Genomic DNA, 23231 nt, shown 5'->3' on the forward strand with positions numbered 1-23231 from the left:
GGGGGAGCAGCGCTTTACTCCACCATCAGTCCCATTCATTTCAATGAGGCTACTTGTGAAGTAAAGTGCTCCTCCGTGCAAGATAGGGTAGCAGAATCTGACCCTAAAGGATCATGGAGAGACCACAGAGCTAAATCCTGCCCATCCTTCTCCATGCTGGCGTGGCAGGATAGGATTTATCAGGTCTTTGCAATGGCTCCTCACCTCCTGTGAACAGGTTAACCCAACTCTTTGGTTGGTTCCTCCATGCACCCAACACAAAAGAGTTTTTGCAGAGCTGGGGCTGACTGGGAGGAGTGAGGGCAGGGCCAGTGGATCCACCAGTGCACAGATGCACCTGAAGGAGCAGTGGGGGCTATTGCAAACTCAGGGCTTCAGTATTGGCCATGGTGAAACTCCAGTGTCATTCTTCATCCTAGGGAAGAGGAAAGGATTTTTCCTTTTCACCATGCAGATCCCCTGCTTCTCCCATGCCAAAAAATTGGGGTGATACCTAATAAATTGAGCCTGTTGGCATAGTTTATTGATCTAGAGGCTGGCTGCCAATGTTTATTACTGTACAGTTAAGGAATAGGCACAAGGCAACAACACTAACTGAACACTGAGGTAATACTCTAACAATTAACAGTTCAGATTAACTTTTAAATCAAATCCCTACCTTTCTTCTTGCGCTTGTGGTCCTTAGCATCTTCTCTAAGTAAATCCAGTAAATAGCCACCAATGTTTTCACTCCTATCTCTTTGCTTCTGCACAATTTGCTCAACTTCTTTGTTTGCTCTTAGCAAAGGGTTGGCACACTTACTGCAACACATTAAAACTGCAACTGAAATTGAGTCCTATACAAACGAGGAAAATCCACAAGACCTAGGGCGAAATCCTGACTGGCAAAACTCCCATTGACTTGAATAGGGCCAGAATTTCAGCCCTAGAAGTTAAAGGAGTTTCAGGCTAGGAAAAGCACCTGGACAAAGGCTTTCCCATCTCTGAGGTTTTCTTCCAAGGACTTCTCTGCTTTTTCACCATACATTCCACACTTCCTTCCCAGTCTTCTCTAAAATCCATTTGCATCAACTACTTTAGTTATCATATTATCTTTGAACTAGAGATGGTCATATTTATTTTGAACCAGCTAGAACAATGTGAGTTCAGATGGTTCACTCAAATTTATTGGCTTCATATTTTATTTAGGAGAGACTGAACAATGGAAGCGAAGAGGAAGAAAGGAAAAAAAATCTAATGAAAATGTAGATACTGCGGATCAAATCCTTGATCCCATTAAATCTGTTTAAGTGGCCATCTGGGATCTCCTTGGGTAGATCACATGGCCAAGGAAACGACCATGGAATTGCACTCCAACAGTCCCTGGTTGCTGGAATGATCTGAGGGGCTGCTGTAGCCAGTGCGACGTAGACCAGCCCTGAGGATCTAGCCCACTGGTGTTAGTCTAGCATTTTGGTATTCTTCTATCCTTAACCTACAGCATAGGTTTCCCTTTTAGCTAAATTTAGTTTTGTATTTGATCACCCTTGATAAAACATGGATATTACATGGGGGTAGGGGAAGATTCTCAACCTGGAGCTACTTTTGGAAATTCCCAAAGATAGTTCATGAGATTTGCAAAATTACAAACTCCATGAGGCTCAACCATCCCCAGTGTCGATCAATTATTCTAGTACGGCAAATATGGCCAGTAAGTTCCTGCATAGCTACAAAACACCAAACTATCTTTCAGCACCCCTTTAGGAATTCTGAAGTATGAAATGAAAGGTGCTCAATAAAGATCTATACCAGTAGGACTCAGCTGTAGACCATCCATGTATTTTTCAAGTATCTACCCAGTAGGTCACCCTTCCCACTTATCCTGGCAGGAGGTGGGATGGGTAAGCCAGAAGAGGAAACACCAGGGCAATGAAAGAGAGAAGCTCAGATACCATGGTGATGGGCATGGTACAAGAACCAGAACTCAAAGAAAGGAAAAATTATGTGAAATGGGGATGGGAACATCAAAAAAAGCCCAGGAGAGGGACAACAGAATAGAGAGGAAAAAGTAGGGGAGAAATAACAGAAGTGTATCCTGTGTAGCTCAAATTTCCCACATGAGAGAAGGCAGAGATAGAGACCATTAGTGAGGAAGTATGAAGAACAAAACCCATTGACTGTAGTGACTAATTATAGCATTGACTAGAATGAGGCATACTTCGGGTCGGAGCTCAGCAAGTACCTTAGCTATCCCAGTGCTGGGGCATCTCCTGAGTAGACAAGCGATCATCTCTAACTATGCCCAAGTGTATGGTGATCTGGAGATGTCTAGAACTAGGAAGACAACCAGAAAATTGGTGACCTGAGCTAGAACTGGACCAGAGGTGAAGGCTAGAGTGCATATAAAGAAACCCTTCTACTTGTAGATGTGGAGGTCCCTAGATACAGAACTGGTGCAAGTTCTGCTGTGCAAAATGGCATAATTCGTGGCAGCTGATGAGGAGCTCAACTCTGCAGGAGCTCTTTATGTACTCTGTTACTGGGAGGTTTGAGGCAGGCCTAGGAGAAGCATGGTGTTTCTGGTGAATCCACTGCCTGATGCTCCAAGAGTTTTGCCAGCCATCACGGAAGCCAATTTTTTGTAGCTCTAGAAATTAATTACAGCTCCCACCCCACCAGCTACATTACAAACAACATTAATGTTGCATGCAAGACTCCACTGGCAACTGTTCTGCCATGTCTCTGGGATGCTGATGTAGCCATCAGAAATTCCTCCCAGATACCAAGGTATGGCCCATTAGAAGAATGTTTGTCAAGGGCCCCCTCCTCTATCAGCAGCCTTCTTAGGCTACCAAAACTCTATCAAAGTTACTACATTATAGGTTTGCTTCTTTCCTAGAATTCCAATATATGATGCTGGAAATAAAAACTATTTAGCATCTGGTTAATCACCACATTACAAAAGCCCTCTTAGCAAAAGAGCAATATTTCTAGTTAAACTGTATAATGAAAAAAGCACAAAAATGAGCACTTAAACTTTAACGTGAGTTCTCTCAAAGAACAAACATTAGTTCATTTTCAAGCAATTTTTTGAAGATCATTTTATGCTAATTTTTCGCCTTCTGGTTCAAGAGACACTGACAGTTCAGTATGGCTCTCTGCATTCTGAACATCAGCTGTTGAGCATAGTATAAGTTGTAATGTAGCAATTGGCACAGCAGGATTTGTCTAAATGTGGAAGTCTCCAGCAAATAGCCATCTGGCAAGCCGCAGCATTAGCGGGAGTGCGTGTATGCATGCCCACACACAGCCTCCTGTTATCTTTTCAGTACAGCAAATTGCACACTTGGAAAACATTCTTAAGAAAAAAAGGCAGTTCTGTCAGCTTAACTGAGCTATTTGTGTTGTATGAAGTGGTATCCATTCAATATGAATGTCCACCTTAGGAGAATATATATCTTTCCCCATTACCATAACAGCATATATATTCCGAACGGCACCATAATATCAATACTGTAAACCGTTCGCATAACACTCAATGTTTCATACACTCCCGATCCACAGTTGCATGTCACTACCTGTGCAATAGCCATTTTTCTACCTTAAATAACTTCACCATTTTGCAGAAGTGTCCTCTAAGATTGAGCTGAAAGAAAAGGTTTTGCCCTTTCTCTACCAGTGAGGAGAGATGGTGCAAATATGGGGCTGTTTTCTTGTTTCCTTCCACTTACCCTTATATTACAAAGAACAATCAACCACTCTTAGCACTGGGGGAATATTTCCCCTCCCCCCGCTTTCACTGCTGTTTCTGAGTTTTCTCTGGATCTAGGATACCTGCTAGTGGACACCATGGTGAACCACCATCTAGACACCAGCCCATGCTGGGTTGGGCAAGAGCTGGGTGGGTTACCAGGGCTGCTATTCATGCCCTCACCCCAGCTGGTGCTAGGTATGCAGCACTGCAGCTTCCCCTTTAAATAACTGAGGCACTGCCAGACTAAGACCCAGATTGGCAAAATTATTTAGGCACTTAACTCCATTGATTTCAATGGAAGTTAGGTGCCTACGGATCTTTGTGAATCTGGCCCAAAGTGGTCATTTGGTTTGTTCTACTTCTTGTTTGTCAGCTTTGTGTTCATGAATGGTACTTGTTGGTGCCCTTTTACTCTGGGTTAGGGGAGGATAATGGGAGAAATAAAAACACAAGAATGGCCATACTGGGTGAGACCAAAGGTCCATCTAGCCCAGTATCCTGTCTTCCAACAGTGGCCAGGTGCCCCAGAGGGAATGAACAGTACAGGTAATCATCAAGTGATCCATCCCCTGTCGCCCATTCCCAGCTTCCGGCAAACAGAAATTCTAGCAAATTTCTTTTAATGGTTAAAACAATGGGGTACTGGGAAGGACCTAGGTGGGTCACTCCCCACTCACTCCCAGCCCTGCATGTGTCCCAGAAGCACTCCCCTTGCCGTGCTCTCACTTCTGTTGGGCCAGAACTTTTTCCAAGTCAAATTATTTTTACTTTTTGTGGGGATTTTAAAATAATTTTTTTGTTTTTATGTTTATGCAATAGACTTGACTGCCCTCTTCCCCCTTAATGGCTTTAAACAAGTCTACAGACCACACTTCCAAGTTATTGCGGTAGTGTGATACGTGTTTAGATCAGTGTCACACAATATTTTCTTACCTTCCCTGTAAATATGTACAGCAGAAAAATGGCAGACACCCCAAAATAATCATTCCTCCTATTCCAAGTGCAAACAGTCGCAGTGTCAGCTGAAGTCCTGTTGGTTCAATAGAAGTATATATTAATTGTGTGATCTAGAGAGCTAGATTCAAGCATACTTGACTGATGCAATTGAGAAAACAACAGTAAGAAAACCAGATGTGTTTAACTAATCCTGTTATGTGAGCAAAATAAGCAGATATTAGAAATGAGTCCAGATTAAAAAGATCAAATCTGGAATCTGTTCTGAATCCAATTACCACAGATATTTGATAGGTTCAGAGGGAAGCCTCAGGTTTTTTTTTTTAGAAGTAACTTGCGATTATGTATACCCAGAGCCTAAAAATGAGGCTCCTTTAAAGGTATTTCAAATTGGGCACCCCAAAAATTAAGACACACAAAATCACCAGCCAGTCCTGAAAATTTAGGCTGCTGTTCCAGTTCAGAACCACCTCCAGAGGTGCTGGAACAATTTTTATAGTAGGGGTGCTGAGAGCCATTGAATCAAGCTGTACACTCTGTATCTAATGGAAACACTTCAAGCCAGAGTGTGCAGCAGCACACCCAGGACCCTTAGTTCTAGCACCTCTGGCCACCTCTGCTAGAAATTACCTTTCACTGTTGCAGTATTGATGTCTCTAGCTCAGTAGTTCTCAAACTTTTGTATTGGTGACCCCTTTCACATAGCAAGCCTCTGAGTACGACCCCCCCTTATAAATATATAAAAAAGTTTTTAATTTTAACACTATTATAAATGCTGGATGAAAAGCGGGGTTTGGGGTGGAGGCTGACAACTTGTGACCCGCCATGTAATAACCTCGCAACCCCCTGACGGGTCCCGGCCCCCAGCCCCAGCTCCAGCTTTTGCAACATTTTCTTAAGGCCTGAGCCTGTTCCCACTAAAGTCAATAGCAAAACTCCCAAGATCAAGCCCTCGAGTCCCCTATAGAAATGTGAGTGCCCTGAGTCTAATGTCTGTTAAGTGTTTGCTTTTTGTCAACTGATTGATCTCTGCTGTTATGATGCACAAAGCATGTGTTTACAAGGCCATAAGTGTGTGTGTTTTCTTTGGACATGTGTTTTACATCCTGGAGTATTCACATAGCCAATGAATTTACAACTAGGTAAAATATTAGGCCCTTGATGCTTACTTCCAAACAATAAAAGCTTAATTTAAATGAGAAATCAAGCAGTTGCTACTAAATAAGCACATTTAATGTTAACGTTCATTTCAGTGCATGTCCTGAACTGAAGTAGAGAGCTGTAATTCATTGTATTATATATCTATATATATCTATCTATCTATCTCTTGTCTCCACTATGACGACCGGTCTTTTTACACATAACATAGCAAAATCGTAGACTGAATATTATTAAAGCCTTTATGACTGAGTCATGCCTCTCACTAATTTACAGATTCTGGTAGCTTTACTCGCACTGAATAGTACCTTACTCTGTGAATAGTTCCCCCTCAAGCCAGTGGAATCACTGCCAGTGGAATCAAGCCAGTGGAATAAGATGCTACTAAACTGGAGTAAAGGTATCATAATTTGATCTTTGGTTTGCTGTTTCCATTATTAGTGCTGTGTGCTCAAATAAATAGAAACTGAATTAACTTATGAATATCTCTTTGGGATTTCATGGAAATATGAGGCCAAATCTTCATAACAGTACAGACACCCCCACTAAGGAAGACATCATTCAATAAATCAAATCCTTAAAAAATGGGAAAGCTCCTGGCCAGGATAACTTGCATGCAGAATTGTTCAAGGTAGATCCTGAATTAGCCGCATCTATCCTGGCCCCTCTATTCACCTCAGTCTGGGAAAGGGAAAAAATGCCAGGTGAGTGGACAAATGGGGTTATAGTGAAGATAACAAAGAAAGGAACTCTCAGTGATTGTAATAACTGGCATATCATCACACTTTTATCTGTGCCAAGCAAAATATTGTGCAAGATCATAGTCTAGAGACACTCAATAGTGTTCTCAGAAGAGAGCAAGCCAGTTTTCGTTAAGGGTGTGGATGCACAGAGAAGATCTTCACTCTACGAAACAATAGAACAATGCTTAGAATGGCAACGGCAACTCTACATAAATTTCATAGAAGCCTTTTGAGAAGGCTTTTGATAGCATTCACAAGACCAGGCTATGGCGCATTCTGCGGGCATATGGAATTCCTCTCTGTATAATCAACATTATTAAAAGCTTCTATTCCAACTTTACATGCAGTGTTGATCACAGCAAGCTCAGTTTTCAAGTCAACTGCGTAATGTGGCGTACGACAGAAGACATGCCAAGACGCGTTAAATGGACACCCTTCTCATCCCTTGAAGATCTGGGCTCTGCAGATGATCTCGCTCTCCTATCACATACTCAACACCACATACAAGAAAAAACGACTCAATGCATTCAGCCAGCAAATTGTACTGAAAATCAACCACAACAGGACAGATGATATGACCTTTAATATTGCCTCACCATCACCAGTACAGATAGAGGATTATGTTCTCACCAATGCAGAAACATTGATACGTCCAAACTGTCTTCATTCCATACAACCTGCCTCAGAAAAATCCTCTATCTTTTGGCCCAGAACAATCTCAAACCAAGATCTATTGACACAGTGCAGCCAACAAGATATGAGCACCATCATTGCCAGGAAGCACTGGAGATGGATTGGCTATGTGCTTCGGACGGAAACTGATTCCATCACCAGAGTAGCAAGAAGATGGAAAACTGAAGGCAAGCGAAAACGAGACTGCTCGAAAACAACATGGCAAAGAGCTGTGGAAGCCGAGCTGAAAAACCTGGGGCACAGCTGAGGAACCACTGAAAGACTTGCCACAAAAAAAAGATAGGAGTGGAGGAGCTTCGTCACTGCCCTAAACGCCAGTGGCGTAATGGGAACATGATGATGGTCTTCAGCTCACATAAATTGGTATAGCAGCATTCAAGTCAATGGAGATATGCTAGTTTACATGAGCTGTAAAGTTTGGCCCACCTCAACTAGAAATTACCTTCCATTGTAATATTGATGTCTGAAATTTTTCAGGTTTCAGAGTAGCAGCCGTGTTAGTCTGTATTCGCAAAAAGAAAAGGAGTACTTGTGGCACCTTAGAGACTAACAAATTTATTAGAGCATAAACTTTCGTGAGCTACAGCTCACTTCATCGGATGCATCCGATGAAGTGAGCTGTAGCTCACGAAAACTTATGCTCTAATAAATTTGTTAGTCTCTAAGGTGCCACAAGTACTCCTTTTCTTTTTGAAATTTTTCAGAGTTTGATCCTGTTCCCACTGAAGTCAATGGCAAATCTGCCAGAACCACTCTAGTCTAGTATCTTGTCTTTGACAGTCCTCTGGATATAGAATCATAGAATCATAGAATATCAGGGTTGGAAGGGACCCCAGAAGGTCATCTAGTCCAACCCCCTGCTCAAAGCAGGACCAAGTCCCAGTTAAATCATCCCAGCCAGGGCTTTGTCAAGCCTGACCTTAAAAACCTCTAAGGAAGGAGATTCTACCACCTCCCTAGGTAACGCATTCCAGTGTTTCACCACCCTCTTAGTGAAAAAGTTTTTCCTAATATCCAATCTAAACCTCCCCCATTGCAACTTGAGACCATTACTCCTCGTTCTGTCATCTGCTACCATTGAGAACAGTCTAGAGCCATCCTCTTTGAAACCCCCTTTCAGGTAGTTGAAAGCAGCTATCAAATCCCCCCTCATTCTTCTCTTCTGCAGACTAAACAATCCCAGCTCCCTCAGCCTCTCCTCATAAGTCATGTGCTCTAGACCCCTAATCATTTTCGTTGCCCTTCGTTGTACTCTTTCCAATTTATCCACATCCTTCCTGTAGTGTGGGGCCCAAAACTGGACACAGTACTCCAGATGAGGCCTCACCAGTGTCGAATAGAGGGGAACGATCACGTCCCTCGATCTGCTCGCTATGCCCCTACTTATACATCCCAAAATGCCATTGGCCTTCTTGGCAACAAGGGCACACTGCTGACTCATATCCAGCTTCTCGTCCACTGTCACCCCTAGGTCCTTTTCCGCAGAACTGCTGCCGAGCCATTCGGTCCCTAGTCTGTAGCGGTGCATAAACCCATATCCGTTAGGGTTGTCAATTAATCACAATTAACTCATGCGATTAGCTCAAAAAAATTAATCATGATTAATTGCAGTTTTAATGACACTGTTAAACAATACAATAGCAAGAAAAATTTATTAAATATTTTGGATATTTGTCTACATGATCTGACCCCTTTATTACATTATATGCAACCAGGACAACAAGCTATAGCTTACCTGTCAGAGGGGTACACTGAAAAGTTAGGGTAATAAACAGAACAGAAGAACACAGCCAAATGCATCATCTGCTCAGATTCTAAGAGAATTCTGCAACAATTCACAAGACTAACTTACTGTCTTTGAGTGGGGTATAGCACTTCAGTTGACTGCTTTTTTTTGAAGAGTGACAACATCTATTTTTCAGACAAGCAGTCTTGTTAATATTCTCTCCTGCGTGGCAAGCAACTACTGTTTGATCTTCTTTGGGACGACAAGCTTTCAAAAATTAAATAAAGCATGATGTTTCAGTTCTCAGAACAATGCTCAATCAAATAATTACATAATTATAATTTTATTGAATTATAGAGTTGTATATTTTATAATGTTATGATAATTATATATATTCAGCATGTTTTCATGGGGAACACATTCAAGGGAATGGTATAATCAATTTTTGGATATGGAACAATCACTCCATATTAGATTATAAACTTCTTAGGGGCAGGTATCATCTCTGTTCTGTATTTGTACAGCACCTAGCACATTGGGGTCCTGGCGCATGCTTAGGTGCTGTGGTGGTAATAAATTAAATAAAAGATATAAATAAAGCAACAACAACTAAAGCTCAAAGGAAGCTTAGATCATATAACTTAAGACACCTTGAAAGAACTGTTGATGTTTTAGGAACAGAAACCTTAATAATCTATTTAAGAAAAATATAATCTAAATAGCACAGTGTCATGTGCTTCTAATTTTTAAAGTTTTGAAAAATAACTAGAAAAGGAGATTTAGCTTTCTGAGCAGAGATCTTCTCATAAAGAAAATGCAACATAAAAACCCTCATAAGCTTTCATTCTAGTGTATGGTTTTCTGAAAGACCCACCACACGGTATGCTGCATCTACCTATCTCTCTTTTTGCCTGATACTTAATGGTATGCACCTACTGGGAAGTCATTTTCTGCCAGCAAGGACAAAAACCTAAGAAAATATCATCCAGATGGCTACAGTATGTTTGAAATATATTTAAAATCTGCTATTTAATACCCAATTTATTCAGAAACTCTGTATAAAGGTCTAAATGTATAAAATATTTATGAATAATGGGACATCTCCAACATGTTATATGCAGTTTACTTTTCTGTAAAACTGGTATTTGCAGTGTTCAAGAAAGTAACTATTTCCCAAACAAAGCATATATACTTTCACATAAAAGAGTTAGATACAAATATAAACATTAGAAATTATTAAAGGGGGCATGGGGAGAACAGGGCATTCAGTAAAACTACGACTATGTATCTTCCCTTGGTTATCAGGCACTTACACTGCAATTGTGGGACATCATATAGATCCTGCTAAATTCATTTTTATTGCATCCTTGATCCTGTACCCATTGAAGTAAATGGCCAGTTCAGTTAAGTAATACAGGATCAGGCATTTAAATCAGTTACTCTGTTATGTCTATGGGGCTAGATCTTCAGGTGGTATAAATTGGTATAGTTCCAATGACTTTCAGTGAGGTTATGCAGATTGACACCAGTTGAGGACATGCATACCTATAGTGCTGCCCATAATGGTTTCCCTTTTCCTTATTGCTCTCAGATCTCATTAGGGAACTACTCTTGCATTCCTTGCACATCTGAAAGTCCCATATTAAAATCAAAGGAGCACTGGGTGAGTGAAGACTGCAGAATCAGACCTTTTAGCATCAAGTATCATGTGGTCAATGTCTATAGCAATATTTATGGACAAATCACATCAACTACTTCCTTTCACGCACTGTTTTGCAAGTGTCCAGTGTTACATGGCATGAATATAACACTGCAAACATAACTATAACATGCCATTAGAGTGAAGGACCTTACAGCAGGCAATAATCATGCAACTATGAAAGCAAATTTATGTTCCAAATGTGGATATAATGTCACATGGCTATAATGTCACTTCTAATAGAACCTGCTACATTACATTGTAACAAGGTTTTACCAATTGGGATGAATGTTTCAAATACATTGAATGCAGGGGGAAAAAAAGAAACAACAATACAATGATCACAGCAACACTTACTCCCTGGATTGAAGAAATTTAATAGAGCTTCCGATATATCTTCTAGCTTCATTTTAGGTTTGTTGGGTGCCACTTCACTTCTTTTTGCAACATGCTGAAGTGGTGAAGCAAAACCTGAAAGCTCATAATGATTAGCTCATTACTATCAATATATACATAATTAATTACATGCAATGACATTTTCATACTGATTATCTTTTATTACAAAGGCATTTATATTCCTTATGAATTGTGCCTACTGATAGCTAGCAGGGTCAAGTATAAATGTCTTTTTTGGCTCTATTTAATTATATTTGTTCATCTTGCTTCATGAAGCAAGATGAACAAAGAACTATAGCTTTGTACAATTTAAATTATACTAAAGAACCCTTTCTATCAGAAATTGTCAAGTTCTAAAGTGTTACTGTTCGTACACAAGCTGTAGATTACTTAAAACCTGCACCATATAACAATAGATGTATTTCCTTTTCATTATTTGTATAATAGCAGCCCTTTACGGTCTCACTTGAGGTCAGAATCTCATTGTACACTGTACCAACACACCATAAGAACCAGTCTCTGCCCCACAGAGGTCACACTTAATAGCCATGTCTATACTTACTATAGATTGACACTGCTGCAATTGATGCAGCGGTATCAATTTAGAGGGTCTGATGAAGACCTGCTAAGCCGATCGCAGAGCACTCTCCTGTTGACTTCTGGACTCCAACTCCCCAAAAAGCGTAAGGTAAGTTGGCAGGAAAGCATCTCCCGTTAACACAGTGCAGTGTAGACACCGCTGTAAGTCTACCTAAGTTATGTTGATGTCAGTTACGTAACTTACGTAACTGAAGTAGCGTAACTAAGGTCGACTTACAGCTGTAGCGTAGACCAGCCCAAAAGTAGGGGAAAGGAATCATCATCACTATCCCTATTTGACAAGTGGTGAAATGAAGCAGAGAGAGATTGCCACGGCCACACAGGAAATCTGTGGCAAAGGCAGAGGTTGAATCCAAACTGCCTATGTCTCAGGCCAGTGTCTTAACCACAAGACAATCCTCTTTCTTGGTACAACAAAGATAATAATTGAAAATGAAGAAATTCATTACACAATACCACTGAGGCAATATCAACAGATGGATTAAAAGGAGAGGTGGTGAAACCTGAGAAGCAAAATGTAATGAATCACCAGGACTCATGAGTCAACACAAGGTTGAGTTCCAGCATCTCATAGCTGATATTAGTGCCAGATATTGTGGAAATGTTAGCTGGCTAGCAGTCATCTTACTTTTCAATAAAATTTGTGGCCATTTATTGGAAAAACTGAAATTACACATTCCCCTCCAGAGGCTAGGCCATATAAGAGGATAAGATCCTACTATTGCTATCAGCTTATGGGGTTACTCCTGTAATCAAGTGGCAGGACAACTGATTATACTGCTGATGAATCTGGTCAAGCCCATGTTTCCCCTTCTTATGGAGAACAATTCAAGCCTATTAAAGGAACATGCATGGGGCTCCATACTAAGAACAGAGAGAGCTGCGAAGCTGGAACTACCCTGCACACAAGTAGATCCCTGCACAGTTGCAAAATTTATATCTGTATCTGATCCGCAAAAATGGTCCACAGGTATCTGAAGATTTGCAGGGCTCTAGATTTAAAATCTGGATCTGCATCCGTAAAAATGGTCCGTTGATATCTGTATTCGCATCCATAGCTATAGATATAAAGCAGATATCAGCAAATTGGCAGGACTCTATGCACAAACACAGCTTGTACTATGGAGATTCTGAATGTGTGCATCCATGGCTGGATGTAAACTCTCCCTAGACTATTAGGAGTTGAAGGTGATTAAAAAGTAATTTCCCCTCATGTTAGAGCAACGGACTCTTCCAGATGTGTCTGAACCCTTTCAATATCACTCCTGAAAAGTGCTCACAGCGGAGCAACCAATGGCTCTTCCTCTCCCCGCAGGCAAAGTGTGCTGCGACATCCCAAAGAGCAAAGGGTCAAATGTGAGCGTGGATCCCTCATGTGTGCGTTGTTCTGTTATGCATGTTTGACACTACAGGGTGTGCTTCTACTCATAGCACACATTGCCTGACAACTTGGCTTGCCATAAGTCCCCTTAACCCTTCTGTGCTATCATTGTACAGGGCCCAAACACGTAACTTCTTAACAGGCTTTATGGCACTCCTGATTTCACCCTTTGACAGGCTGAGTCAGATTGTCAAATGGGATCACTAAATTATTTCTTTATGGCAGAAAAAATCTATAAAATAGGTAAAAAAGAATAAAATTCAATACCTGGTAGAAGACAACAGACAGCTGTTTCCCATCTAAAGCCTGGACAGACAGGCAAAAGAGATGGGCAACAATTTGGGGAGAGATAATTAAATATTTAACATAAATCAATCTGCAGCATCCTGTGCAATTTGAAACACTGGAATTTCTATAGCACTTGGCGTATTGCAGCCAAAAATAACATCGATGAGACAACATCTTACTTTCCCAATAGTAAAATTACTTGCTAGTTCTATTAAAATATTTTTTGCAATACTCACTTGGACAGATGCTAGAAGACATCACCAAAATCACATAGTTCCCCCAAAAGTGAGTACCAGTCACCATTTGCATCATTACTGCAACAAATCAGAGTTGTACGTGCATTTAAGTCACCATATCTCAAAAGCCTTTCTGCATTTTTCCTTTTTGTAGGTTTGTAAAAATGCAGCATAGGAAGTTGGACAGAGAGCCACAGTAGAAGAAACCATATCTTCCTCCATTAAAGAAACAAAGAAACAAACAAAGCATTTCCAAAATGTGATGGTCAGGGGTTTTCAAAATTGACTAGAGATTTGGGGTGTCTGAAATTTTGGGTGCTTAATGTGAGACACCTTAAAAGGGGATTGATTTTCAGAGGGAGGGCAGGGCGTTCAGCATTTTTTTTTTTTTTTTTTTTTTTTTTTTTTTTTTAAGAAAAGAGACTCCACCTTTGAGGGAATCTCAGGGTGGATGTCTAAAACTGAGATAAACCCAAGCTCTAGTCATTTTTAAAAATCTTCTCTCAGGGTGTTAGTCCAGGTTAAGAGGCAGAGATTGAAAAAGCAAAGCCTTTGGCTCTTGAGATTCTAGTCATCGCTCAGTGAGTTAATTTCTTCATCCTTCCAAGCTTGGTCAATAGAGATCCTGTCAGAGTATGAGGGGCTTTTGGATGAAGGCGTTACAACGGAGATCCTGTCCGTCCTGCCTAGTCACAAAAGGTTTCATGGCACTTTAACAGTTGGTTTGACCTGGTATCTTTGGACAACATTTTCCCTCCCTACTACTCTGCAGGATGCTGTGCAACATTGGTCTGGCTGTTAACCTATTTTCTCCCCTGCTGATGACTCTCTCTTCAATTAATGTCATACAGATTAAGCTTTTAAAGCATGCTGGGATCCTGAGGATGAAAGGCCCATCATTATTATTTGTATTGTGGTAAAACCTAGGAGCTCCAATTGAGGGGATCAGGACACCTTTGTGCAAGGTGCTGGCACAAACTGATATAAAAGTAAGATGGCATTTATTCAGATATTAAAATGGCTCTCTTGAGTGATCAAGGAAACCCAGTGAGAAGCTGCTCAAGGAGGAGAAAAACACTTGTGCAGTGGGATGGATTAATATTGTAGAAATACTTAAAAAAAAACCAAAAAAAAAACAAAAACCAAAAAGTAGATAGGTGGCCATTTACTGGAAGCTCAGTAAAAAGTTCCACCAAGAATTGTGTGAGAATTCCTTACTTTGGGACAGATCAGGAAAGGCCTCAAAGGTGAATTAAGTGTTGTAACATATTCATGAAAATATAATGGAAACTGCAGGAGAGATGGGAAAAAAAGAAAAGGATTCCCTGGGATTGGTGTCAGAGAACAGGAACACAGAGCCAGAAGACAGTGGAGGAAAATTCCTGATTTCACTGATCCAGACACATCTCTGCTCTCTATCTACCTTTACCACAGTCATAGCAGAAACCGGCAGATGTGGGAGGTATGTCTCAGCCAAGGAGTCCTTGTGCAGGTATAATCACTGCAAAGCTGTCCAGGGCAGGCGAGGAAGGATAGTAAGGCAGCAATGTCCATGACAATAGGAACCTCTGTTACCAATGGGATAGGTCACAATAGAGAATACACAGGCGATAGCAGTGCGCCAGAGTCTTTTGTCAGAGATCTGGGGGAAAAGGGAGAAGTCAAGTCAGATGCGGGATAGGGAGTTTTATTCCCCGAAGAAGCCAGTACCAACTGGAACAGAGTAACTTAAGGCCTAATAACTTAAGACAGCTCCTGTCCTTGTACTAGTCCTAGAGGCACAGGCCTTATTTCCCACCCACCCCCAGCACCAACATGGGAAACAGCAAGACATAATCTGATAATTTCAACTTTATTGTAAAGAGACTATATCTGAGCACTCCCAAATGCATGCATCAGTGGAGAGTTGAGAGATGACTTAACAGATCTGAGTGAATTGAACTAAAACACAAATCCTTCTCTATTTTCTGAAGCCGTTTGACTAAAAGTGCCTTTCTGGAGCCTTTAAGATTTTAAGGAGTTTCACTTTGGGCTGTAGGATTATGGAAATCTTTGTTTACCTGAAAACTTCCTTTGTGTAATAAGGTCCACAGATCATTTACAATAGTTACTGCAGACTGGAGGCAGCTGGACCTGTCAGTCGCTGAGAGCACTGAAACGCCCAAAGCTCCTAAAGTTGCCTTCAGTTGAGAAAACTTCCATGGTCAGGCTAATTCAAATCTACTTTCCTACCAGCCCACCAAATTAATTTACGGTGAGTGATCTATTTCTGGGTGTTGGGGCCATTCTGCAAAGCTAACTTCTGCCAGGCAAATTTTGGGTGTTCATCTCTGAGTGCACTGTGCACATTGAGATAGGACACTTTGTTCCATCCAGGACAGGAGAATCATTGTGTTCCAACTGGTGAACACTGTGCTCTCTTTTTCTGACAACCATTCCCATATCACTGTGTTTGCCCTTTAACTCTCTGTACAAAACCCTAATCAAAAAATGTATCCTGGAAGAAAGAAATGAATTTCCTTCTTCCCTAAAAGCCAGTATTATTGCTAACATGATCCTGTACAGATATTCTAGAGGCACATGCAAGATCAAAATGTAATGATCAAAGTTGGGAAAATTAAAAAGGATGCCATCCATCCATCTGCAAAGGTCTGAGGCTGGTAAACTGGGTATGCTTTGAACACAAGACTCCTTTAGGAACTTTAGATGTTTCTGCTAGTCTCTATTCTCTGAGGCTAGAAATAAGATTGGGAGCAGATTAAAATGTTCTGAAGTAGATGATGGATGATTTCATTCATGTTGTGACCTTTCCATGTGTTAAGTGGGCAATGGGACAAAGCTGTTCCTGAAATTCTTGCACAGCTCCACAGGGTACTCTCTCTGGACTATACCCATGATGGACCTCATTTCATCAAAGCTATTGGTAGCCCTTTTGTTGCCCGACAGTCTGGCACTGATCAGGCGTCTAACTCCAGCTCTGGGGCAAGAGTGCAGTTACTGATCTTACATTTGCTCTAGTATCACATATAAAGAAGTATTTTCTATTGCTGCTCTTCACACACTTCAAACTTGCCCGATAACCTCTATTCCTTTCTCTAAATTCTGGCAAGGGTCAGGAGTCTAAATTGACTTTTCTGATGAGTGAATAACCTCAGCTTTCCATAAAACTTTCCACAGCACCACAAAGATAGCTGGGAACCGATATGCCAGAGCACCAGATCCCAAGGATCAAAGCCTCATATACATGCATGAATCAGAACTGAATCCCATTATCCCCCCCCGTCCTTTAGGGCGTGTGATTTTTTTTTAGGTTGAAACAGACCATACCTTGCAATGCCATTCACTCAATTGAGCACTGCTTCTGAAAGGATAACTGGGCCACTTAGGATATCAGCTGACAGTTCATATTTTTGTTGTTGTTGCCACTTCAGAGCTTTCATGCCCAAAGGCAGCAACTGAGATGACACCTCCCAGAATGTAGCTACCGGGGGCCGAAGGGGATCTGAATAACAAGGCCACTCTTTCAGTTAAAGTTCTCCCCCAGTTAGAAATGCATAGTCCCTGGCCACCAAAGAAGATGGCCACATTTCTCTTTGGTAGTGATACCACATTAAATTTTGACTGTTGCACAATGAGGAACAACTTGGCCTTATAAAATGGAGACTGGCACAGAAATAAATGGCGGGCCAAAAAGGACCCTTCTTACTTGCCTCTTCCACATCTGAGCTGCTGTCCCTCTCATGACTCCATAGTCATCTGCTGTGGGAAGGAGGTAGAGGTGGTGGTGAGACATGGTAACCTGCAACAGAAACTGGGAACAATACTTTGCACATTGGGGCATGGTAATCCACAACAGCTAGGGAGAACAGTCTGATACTTCTCCAATCTTTTAAGTGTGGCAGGAAATCAGTCTCCCTGTATTACACCTTCCCAGGCTGTATAAGGAGGAATATGTAACTATAGCTAGATCAGGGCTGCTGCTGACCTAAGCATAATTTCAGAATACCATATTGAGTACTCTCTTACCTGACAATCTATCCTGTGGTGGTTTATATTTAAACATATTTTACTATTTGTTTCTCTAAATCTGATTTGGACTGCTGGCCTTCCTCTTGTGAGTAGAGAATTCCTTTTGTGTGGGGTGTGTCTGTGTCTGAGTACTCAGCATATCCCTAGTGCCTGGCCGTGATTCATCTGCCAGGCTGCACTCCGTGAGGGTAAACAGGGGAACTGTAAACTGAGAATTATACCCCAAGATGCACTCAGTGAAGGTTAGTAGGAGAACAGTATTAGTTTTATTAGTCATTTGTTTTCCCCATGGGGAATTTCCCCCTGTAATTCTGCTAAGGAGGGGGTGGAGGGTGAGGGAATCTCTGATTATACTAGGTTTCTTATGAGCAATAAATAGAACACCTATCCTCCTTGATGAGGCTATACAATAACTTTCAAACCTCCCTCCCAATAAAAAACAGCTGGGGAACAAAGAAAAGTGATTTTCTCCTTATTTTTGAAGATACATTTGTTATTTTAGAGGGTTTGTGTTTAATCCTATTGAGCTTAAATCTTTGGCATCATTCACAAATACCTTTCACTGTTTAAAAAAAAACTTTATTTTTTAAAATAATTTTAATCCATTAGACCATACTTTATAAGTTACCAGTAGGATCTGAACCCAAGCATCAGACATGTTGCACTTTCAAGCTTTGTAACAATGCATGATTTTTCAAAATAAAATTTACATTTAGATTTACAATTTATGTTTTTGAAATTTACTAACACTTAAAAACATTGAAATTTGAATGGAAAGGGATACATGTTTAACTTTAGCACACAGAAATACTGTAAAATATGTCATTACCCCAAAATGCATTTGAAAATGGAATGTGATTAGCCCATCAACTTGAAGTTTTAGTAATTAGTAATTCACATATAACCTAGTTAGCACCTTATTGAACTCAGCCTTTGAGTGTAAAAAAAATCTAGTGCATATTGTAATAGCTCAACATGTATTGTACAATTTCACCAAAGAGGTTCCCGTTTTTTAGCATTATCTGCCAATTTTTGAAAACTGGTAACGTTTCAGAAGCTTTCTACAACATATGGAACAATGGCTACAGTTAAACTTTAACAGAGAAATATAGGCTCTCTCTACTTGTTATAAGTTGACTGTTTTTAAAAGCAATCATTTATAAGGATTGCATCAACATCAGTTAGCAGAGGAAGATCAAACTTTATTGAAACTGCTTGCATACAAAATATATTGCACTATAACCAAACAAATGTCAACATAAAATCCAATCTGTTGTAGCTAATATGTACAGAGAATATTGCCCAAGAGCAGTTACATTACAAGGTCAGTCTACCTTGGTTAATTATCTACAGTATTTTAAACCAAACAGTTTACAGATGATGTGTGCAAGGTACCAATTTCTGTTTTCAAATACTATACATTCCCAAAATAAATAACTAGAAATCAACATTAATGTTTGGCAATACTTTTTTAAGACATTTTTATGTGTGTTAAATCATGTGCAGTTTGTTGCCATTTTTATATGCGTACTTGTATGCAAGGAAAAACAGTGGAATGAAAAAAGCAAAGAAACAAAACTCACAAGATACATCAGAGGCAAGATCATGTTTGTACAGTTCTGTACATAATCAGTGGCACTCCTACTGGAGTAAGTTTAATAAAAATAGAATAGATTAAAATGAAAGTCCTCGCTCAGTTTTACCCAGTAAATTTAATTCATGATCAGAAATAAAAAGAAAAAAAAGTACGTTTAAATCCCCCTTTATGTACTTTTCATCAAGTTCCCTAACTCCTTCCAAACCTGCTTGTGAATCAGACCTTGTACCTCAAAAAATTATGAATTATTCCTGCCTCTAATGTTAGTTAGCTATACTACTCCCTGCACTTAACAGGTTATCACATGTGGGAATGTTCTTCTTATCTCCCTTGAGATAAGCTCCAAATTAAAATTTTAAACAATTTCAAAAAACTTTTGTGAGGATGAAGAAAGGTTATTTTTAATTGGTCATCTGGCCAAAAAGCAGGCACACATTACTAGCTTGTGAACAAGTTACATTTGTTCCCTCAGTAACAATGAATTTTTAGTTTCCCAGAAATGGAAAGTTTTTTTTTTAAACTTCTTGTACTGTCTACAAAAAAATTACACCCCTGTCTCAATAACACTATTTGCCAAATCTTCAGTGCAAAAGAAATTTCCTATTCTTATAACTGCCTAACCTGATGCTTATGTAAGGAAAAAATTATGGAAAGCATGCATTCTTCTATAAAGTACTAATGTCTGACAAGGTTTGCTACATATATTTTACATTTAGTGTTTCCAACTCATCTTCCCTGATTTCTGCATCCAAATATAATATTCCTACCTGCCAAGATATAAAAAAGGCACAGATCATACAACTTTTTTTGCTAATGAAAATGACAATTGTTACATCACACATATTTCAGAGTCCACTAAAATACTGAAAAAGTGGACCAAAACGTGAACTGACACAGGACATAAAACGACATAGCATTTCATGAAGAACTTGTAAGTTAGATTGAAAACAGAAGCCCAATTTATTACTGCAAACACTATTTATTCTGAAAATTGAAATTGAGCAGTGATTTTTGACCCAATGCGTTAAAATGGTACAACTGAACAAAAAGTATACCAATGCACAGCTCAGTATTTTTAAAACAAACAAAAAGAATCTTTCATTGTTTGAAGTGCAAGATGTACTTGAAAGCATTTTTCAGAAGTTCAGATATTTTTATGCAAATATTTGTATAACTTCTTATTCTGAAAACAACTGCATACTGCTGATGTTAAAAAAGGCTAACAGAACTTTTATGTTCATTTCATGCCCTGCGCCATTTTGCCTACTATTTGTCTTTGGCCTAACAAGTTTCTCTAACGTGGAATAAGAATCACTGAAACATTATAGGAAATATGACTTTAGAATTATGCAGTTTAGGGTACTCCATTCACCAAGGGTTGCTGACCATCCACACTGTCCGATTTCTCTTTCTTCTGATTACGATCTTTACCCGTGCGCAGCCGACTACCTTCATTGGAGGTATTCTGTAATGTTTTAGCGTGGACGCTCCTTTCATTATTGCAGTCAATTCTGATCTGAAACAAGTTACAGTTATATAAAGCATACCCTTTAAATATTCCTCCTGAAGTTAACTGTTAAAAGAGAGCAGTGTCAAATAATTTAGGTGCAATCTTTAAGATTTTATTCAAAAAGGAAGCTAGCTTTACAAAAGTATGAAACAAAATCCCCTTATGATTTTTTTAAAAAAATATTTCAATGAACACCTGTAACTTTTAAAAATATATACATTTCATTGCGTGTTGGAAAGTCAAACACCATAATGCACTGTATTAGTATAGGAGAACCAGAAAGCAAAACGGATCAGTCTACTATAGTTTTGTTGTTCATGCAGAACTGAAAATATAAATGTATCGAAAGATTTTAAGGTTGTTTCAGTTTTAATCAATCAAGATATTCCTAGTCATACAGTGAAAGAAGCATTTTTGAAAATCAACATTACAAAGCTGTGATGAAACTATACTAACAATAATAAAATCCACTCTGCCACTCTTTGCTAAGATTGAATTTAATCAGTCAAAAAGAGCTGTGGCTTTTGAAGTGGGCAAGAAGAATTTTGTTTTAAATGCAAGATTTTTAGTTTGATAATAGAATACCTTTAAATCCATTTTTGGCATACTGTTTTTTGTTTTTTAAAAAACAAACTTTATTTACCTTCTGATTAGCCAGTAATTACAGAGGATTCATCAACATTCTGAAGCACTTATTTTATTAGAATATCTCATACAGCTCTCAGACGAGTAAGAATTCATGGTATGTTGATAAAATGGAGGCTACTTACCTGTAACTGGAGGTTCTTCAAGATGTGTGGTCCCTATCTGTATTCGACAGGTGGGTACGCATTTGCACAGTATGCCTGAATCTAGCAAGTAGTGTCTCTTGGTCCACACATGTGCACTTGTTCTCCTTGTGCTCTGGACTGAGGGTACAAGGCAATGTGGACTGGTGTCTTTAGTTTCTCTTCTTAGTGTAAATCCAGTCATGATCCGCAGCAGAGGGGATGGAGGAAGGGTAGTAGAATTAACTTATATTTCTTCTTTGAGTGCTGGTCCCTATATGTATTCTATATGTGGGAGATTGTTAAACAGTAGTCAAACAAGGAGTGCAAGGATACAATTGGTAAAGAGATCTGCAGTACTGGTAGCAGTATCAGCAGCAGCCACTGCAACGTTGAAGAGATGTTTTTGCTATAAGTTTTCCCTGATCAATAAGGGCTTAGCATTGAGATCTGTCGTCCTAGGGGAGTTTGTCCTTGAAGTCTTAACATTTTGCATAGTTGATGAAATCATATTTTGCTAACAGTGCCAGGCAGTAAGTAATTTTCAATCAAAGACCTGCTGAAGAAAAGACTTGTCTTCCCAGGAAATCAAGGAGTTTTGTTCCCTTGTCTGAATGTGTTGCCTTGGGATGTAGCAGCCTAGATCTCTCAGTGGCTGCTTGTCAGGTGCTGGCTGAGAAAACAGGAACTTTTCTTTGGCTGGGACAAACTAATACCTCTCAGCCCTGAAGGTTGCAAAATATCTAACAGCTTATGCTATGTGTCTTGGATCTCCTCAAGCTGGATCTGAAGCTCATATGTTAATCTCTAGAGGAGCTCTTGATATTGCCTGTGATCATCAATGCAGAGATGGTGAAGATGGAGCAACCACCTCAACTGAAGAGGAGGAGGAGACATCTGCTGGGACTGTCGGATCTGTCTCAGCTTCTTCCTCATACTCAAACGGAGTTAGTAGGTGTTGGCTAGGAGAGTGTAAAGTTCATGCACAGATCCAAGGTGGTCTAGTTTAAGGATCCCAGGGGCACCGATAATGCTAGTATGCCAGGTTGATCCATTGGGGAGGACCCCGGGACATTGGGAACCACTGGTTTGCTAGGAAGTCATATCTGGGTGGATGATGGAACCCAGATCTTCTGGAGCTTCTATCCAGACTAGTCTCCCTATGCGGGGCTGACGGTTCACAGACTCATAGGACCAGAAGGGATCTCGAGAGGTCATCTAGTCCAGTCCCCTGCACTCATGGCATGACTAAGTATTATCTAGACCATCCCTGACAGGTGTGTGTGTTCATCTAGAACCTTCGAGTAGTCCAATGAGAAGGCAGGTTCCTGTTCAATTGGTGGAGCTATCGGTCAAATGCTCTGGCTCATGGAGGGAACAGGGTTCTTGAAGCAGATTATTCAGGAACACACCAGAGGAACAAAGCCTGACCAGAGAGACTGAGAACAGAATGAATATCTCTGGGATACCAGTGAACGAGACCGTTGGATCTGACACTTCCCTGGTTACAGCGGACATTGGGTCCTTTTAGGACCACGCCTGTACTGGCACAGTCTACTCTTGATCTCGTAGACTATCCTCAGATTTATGCGTCTGAACTGAGATCGGTACCAACGGTTCCTTACTTCTTCATGTTACACTCAATTGAGGAGGTTTAAGTGGGCCTAGGTCCTTAGGACTCACGTACAAGGACTCATCAGACTTGGATGGAGTCAGGGAAG

At 40.1% G+C, this 23231-nt stretch overlaps 2 protein-coding genes across 5 annotated transcripts in view; both read right to left on the reverse strand.

Annotated features, from left to right (window-relative positions):
* The window catches only part of FMR1NB (FMR1 neighbor), a 35389-nt gene extending 18467 nt beyond the window's left edge, over positions 1 to 16922 (reverse strand). The window contains exons 1-6 of the mRNA XM_043492979.1: positions 15031 to 16922; positions 13608 to 13685; positions 11064 to 11177; positions 9134 to 9274; positions 4667 to 4763; positions 659 to 801 (exon numbers count right to left, since the gene is read on the reverse strand). Coding sequence (XP_043348914.1) covers positions 659 to 801; positions 4667 to 4763; positions 9134 to 9274; positions 11064 to 11177; positions 13608 to 13683 — 571 coding nt within the window. The 5' untranslated portion in view covers positions 13684 to 13685; positions 15031 to 16922. The remainder of the gene's footprint in view (positions 1 to 658; positions 802 to 4666; positions 4764 to 9133; positions 9275 to 11063; positions 11178 to 13607; positions 13686 to 15030) is intronic.
* A 1895-nt stretch (positions 16923 to 18817) lies between these two features.
* The window catches only part of FMR1 (FMRP translational regulator 1), a 57505-nt gene continuing 53091 nt past the window's right edge, over positions 18818 to 23231 (reverse strand). For 2 of the 4 annotated variants that reach the window (XM_038415854.2, XM_038415856.2), the window contains one exon: positions 18818 to 20749. In XM_038415854.2, coding sequence (XP_038271782.1) covers positions 20588 to 20749 — 162 coding nt within the window. In that variant the 3' untranslated portion in view covers positions 18818 to 20587. The remainder of the gene's footprint in view (positions 20750 to 23231) is intronic. The other 2 variants (XM_038415857.2, XM_043492978.1) reach the window with 1 other exon arrangement.

Source organism: Dermochelys coriacea, chromosome 9 (assembly GCF_009764565.3).
Source record: "Dermochelys coriacea isolate rDerCor1 chromosome 9, rDerCor1.pri.v4, whole genome shotgun sequence".
NCBI lineage: Eukaryota > Metazoa > Chordata > Testudines > Dermochelyidae > Dermochelys > Dermochelys coriacea.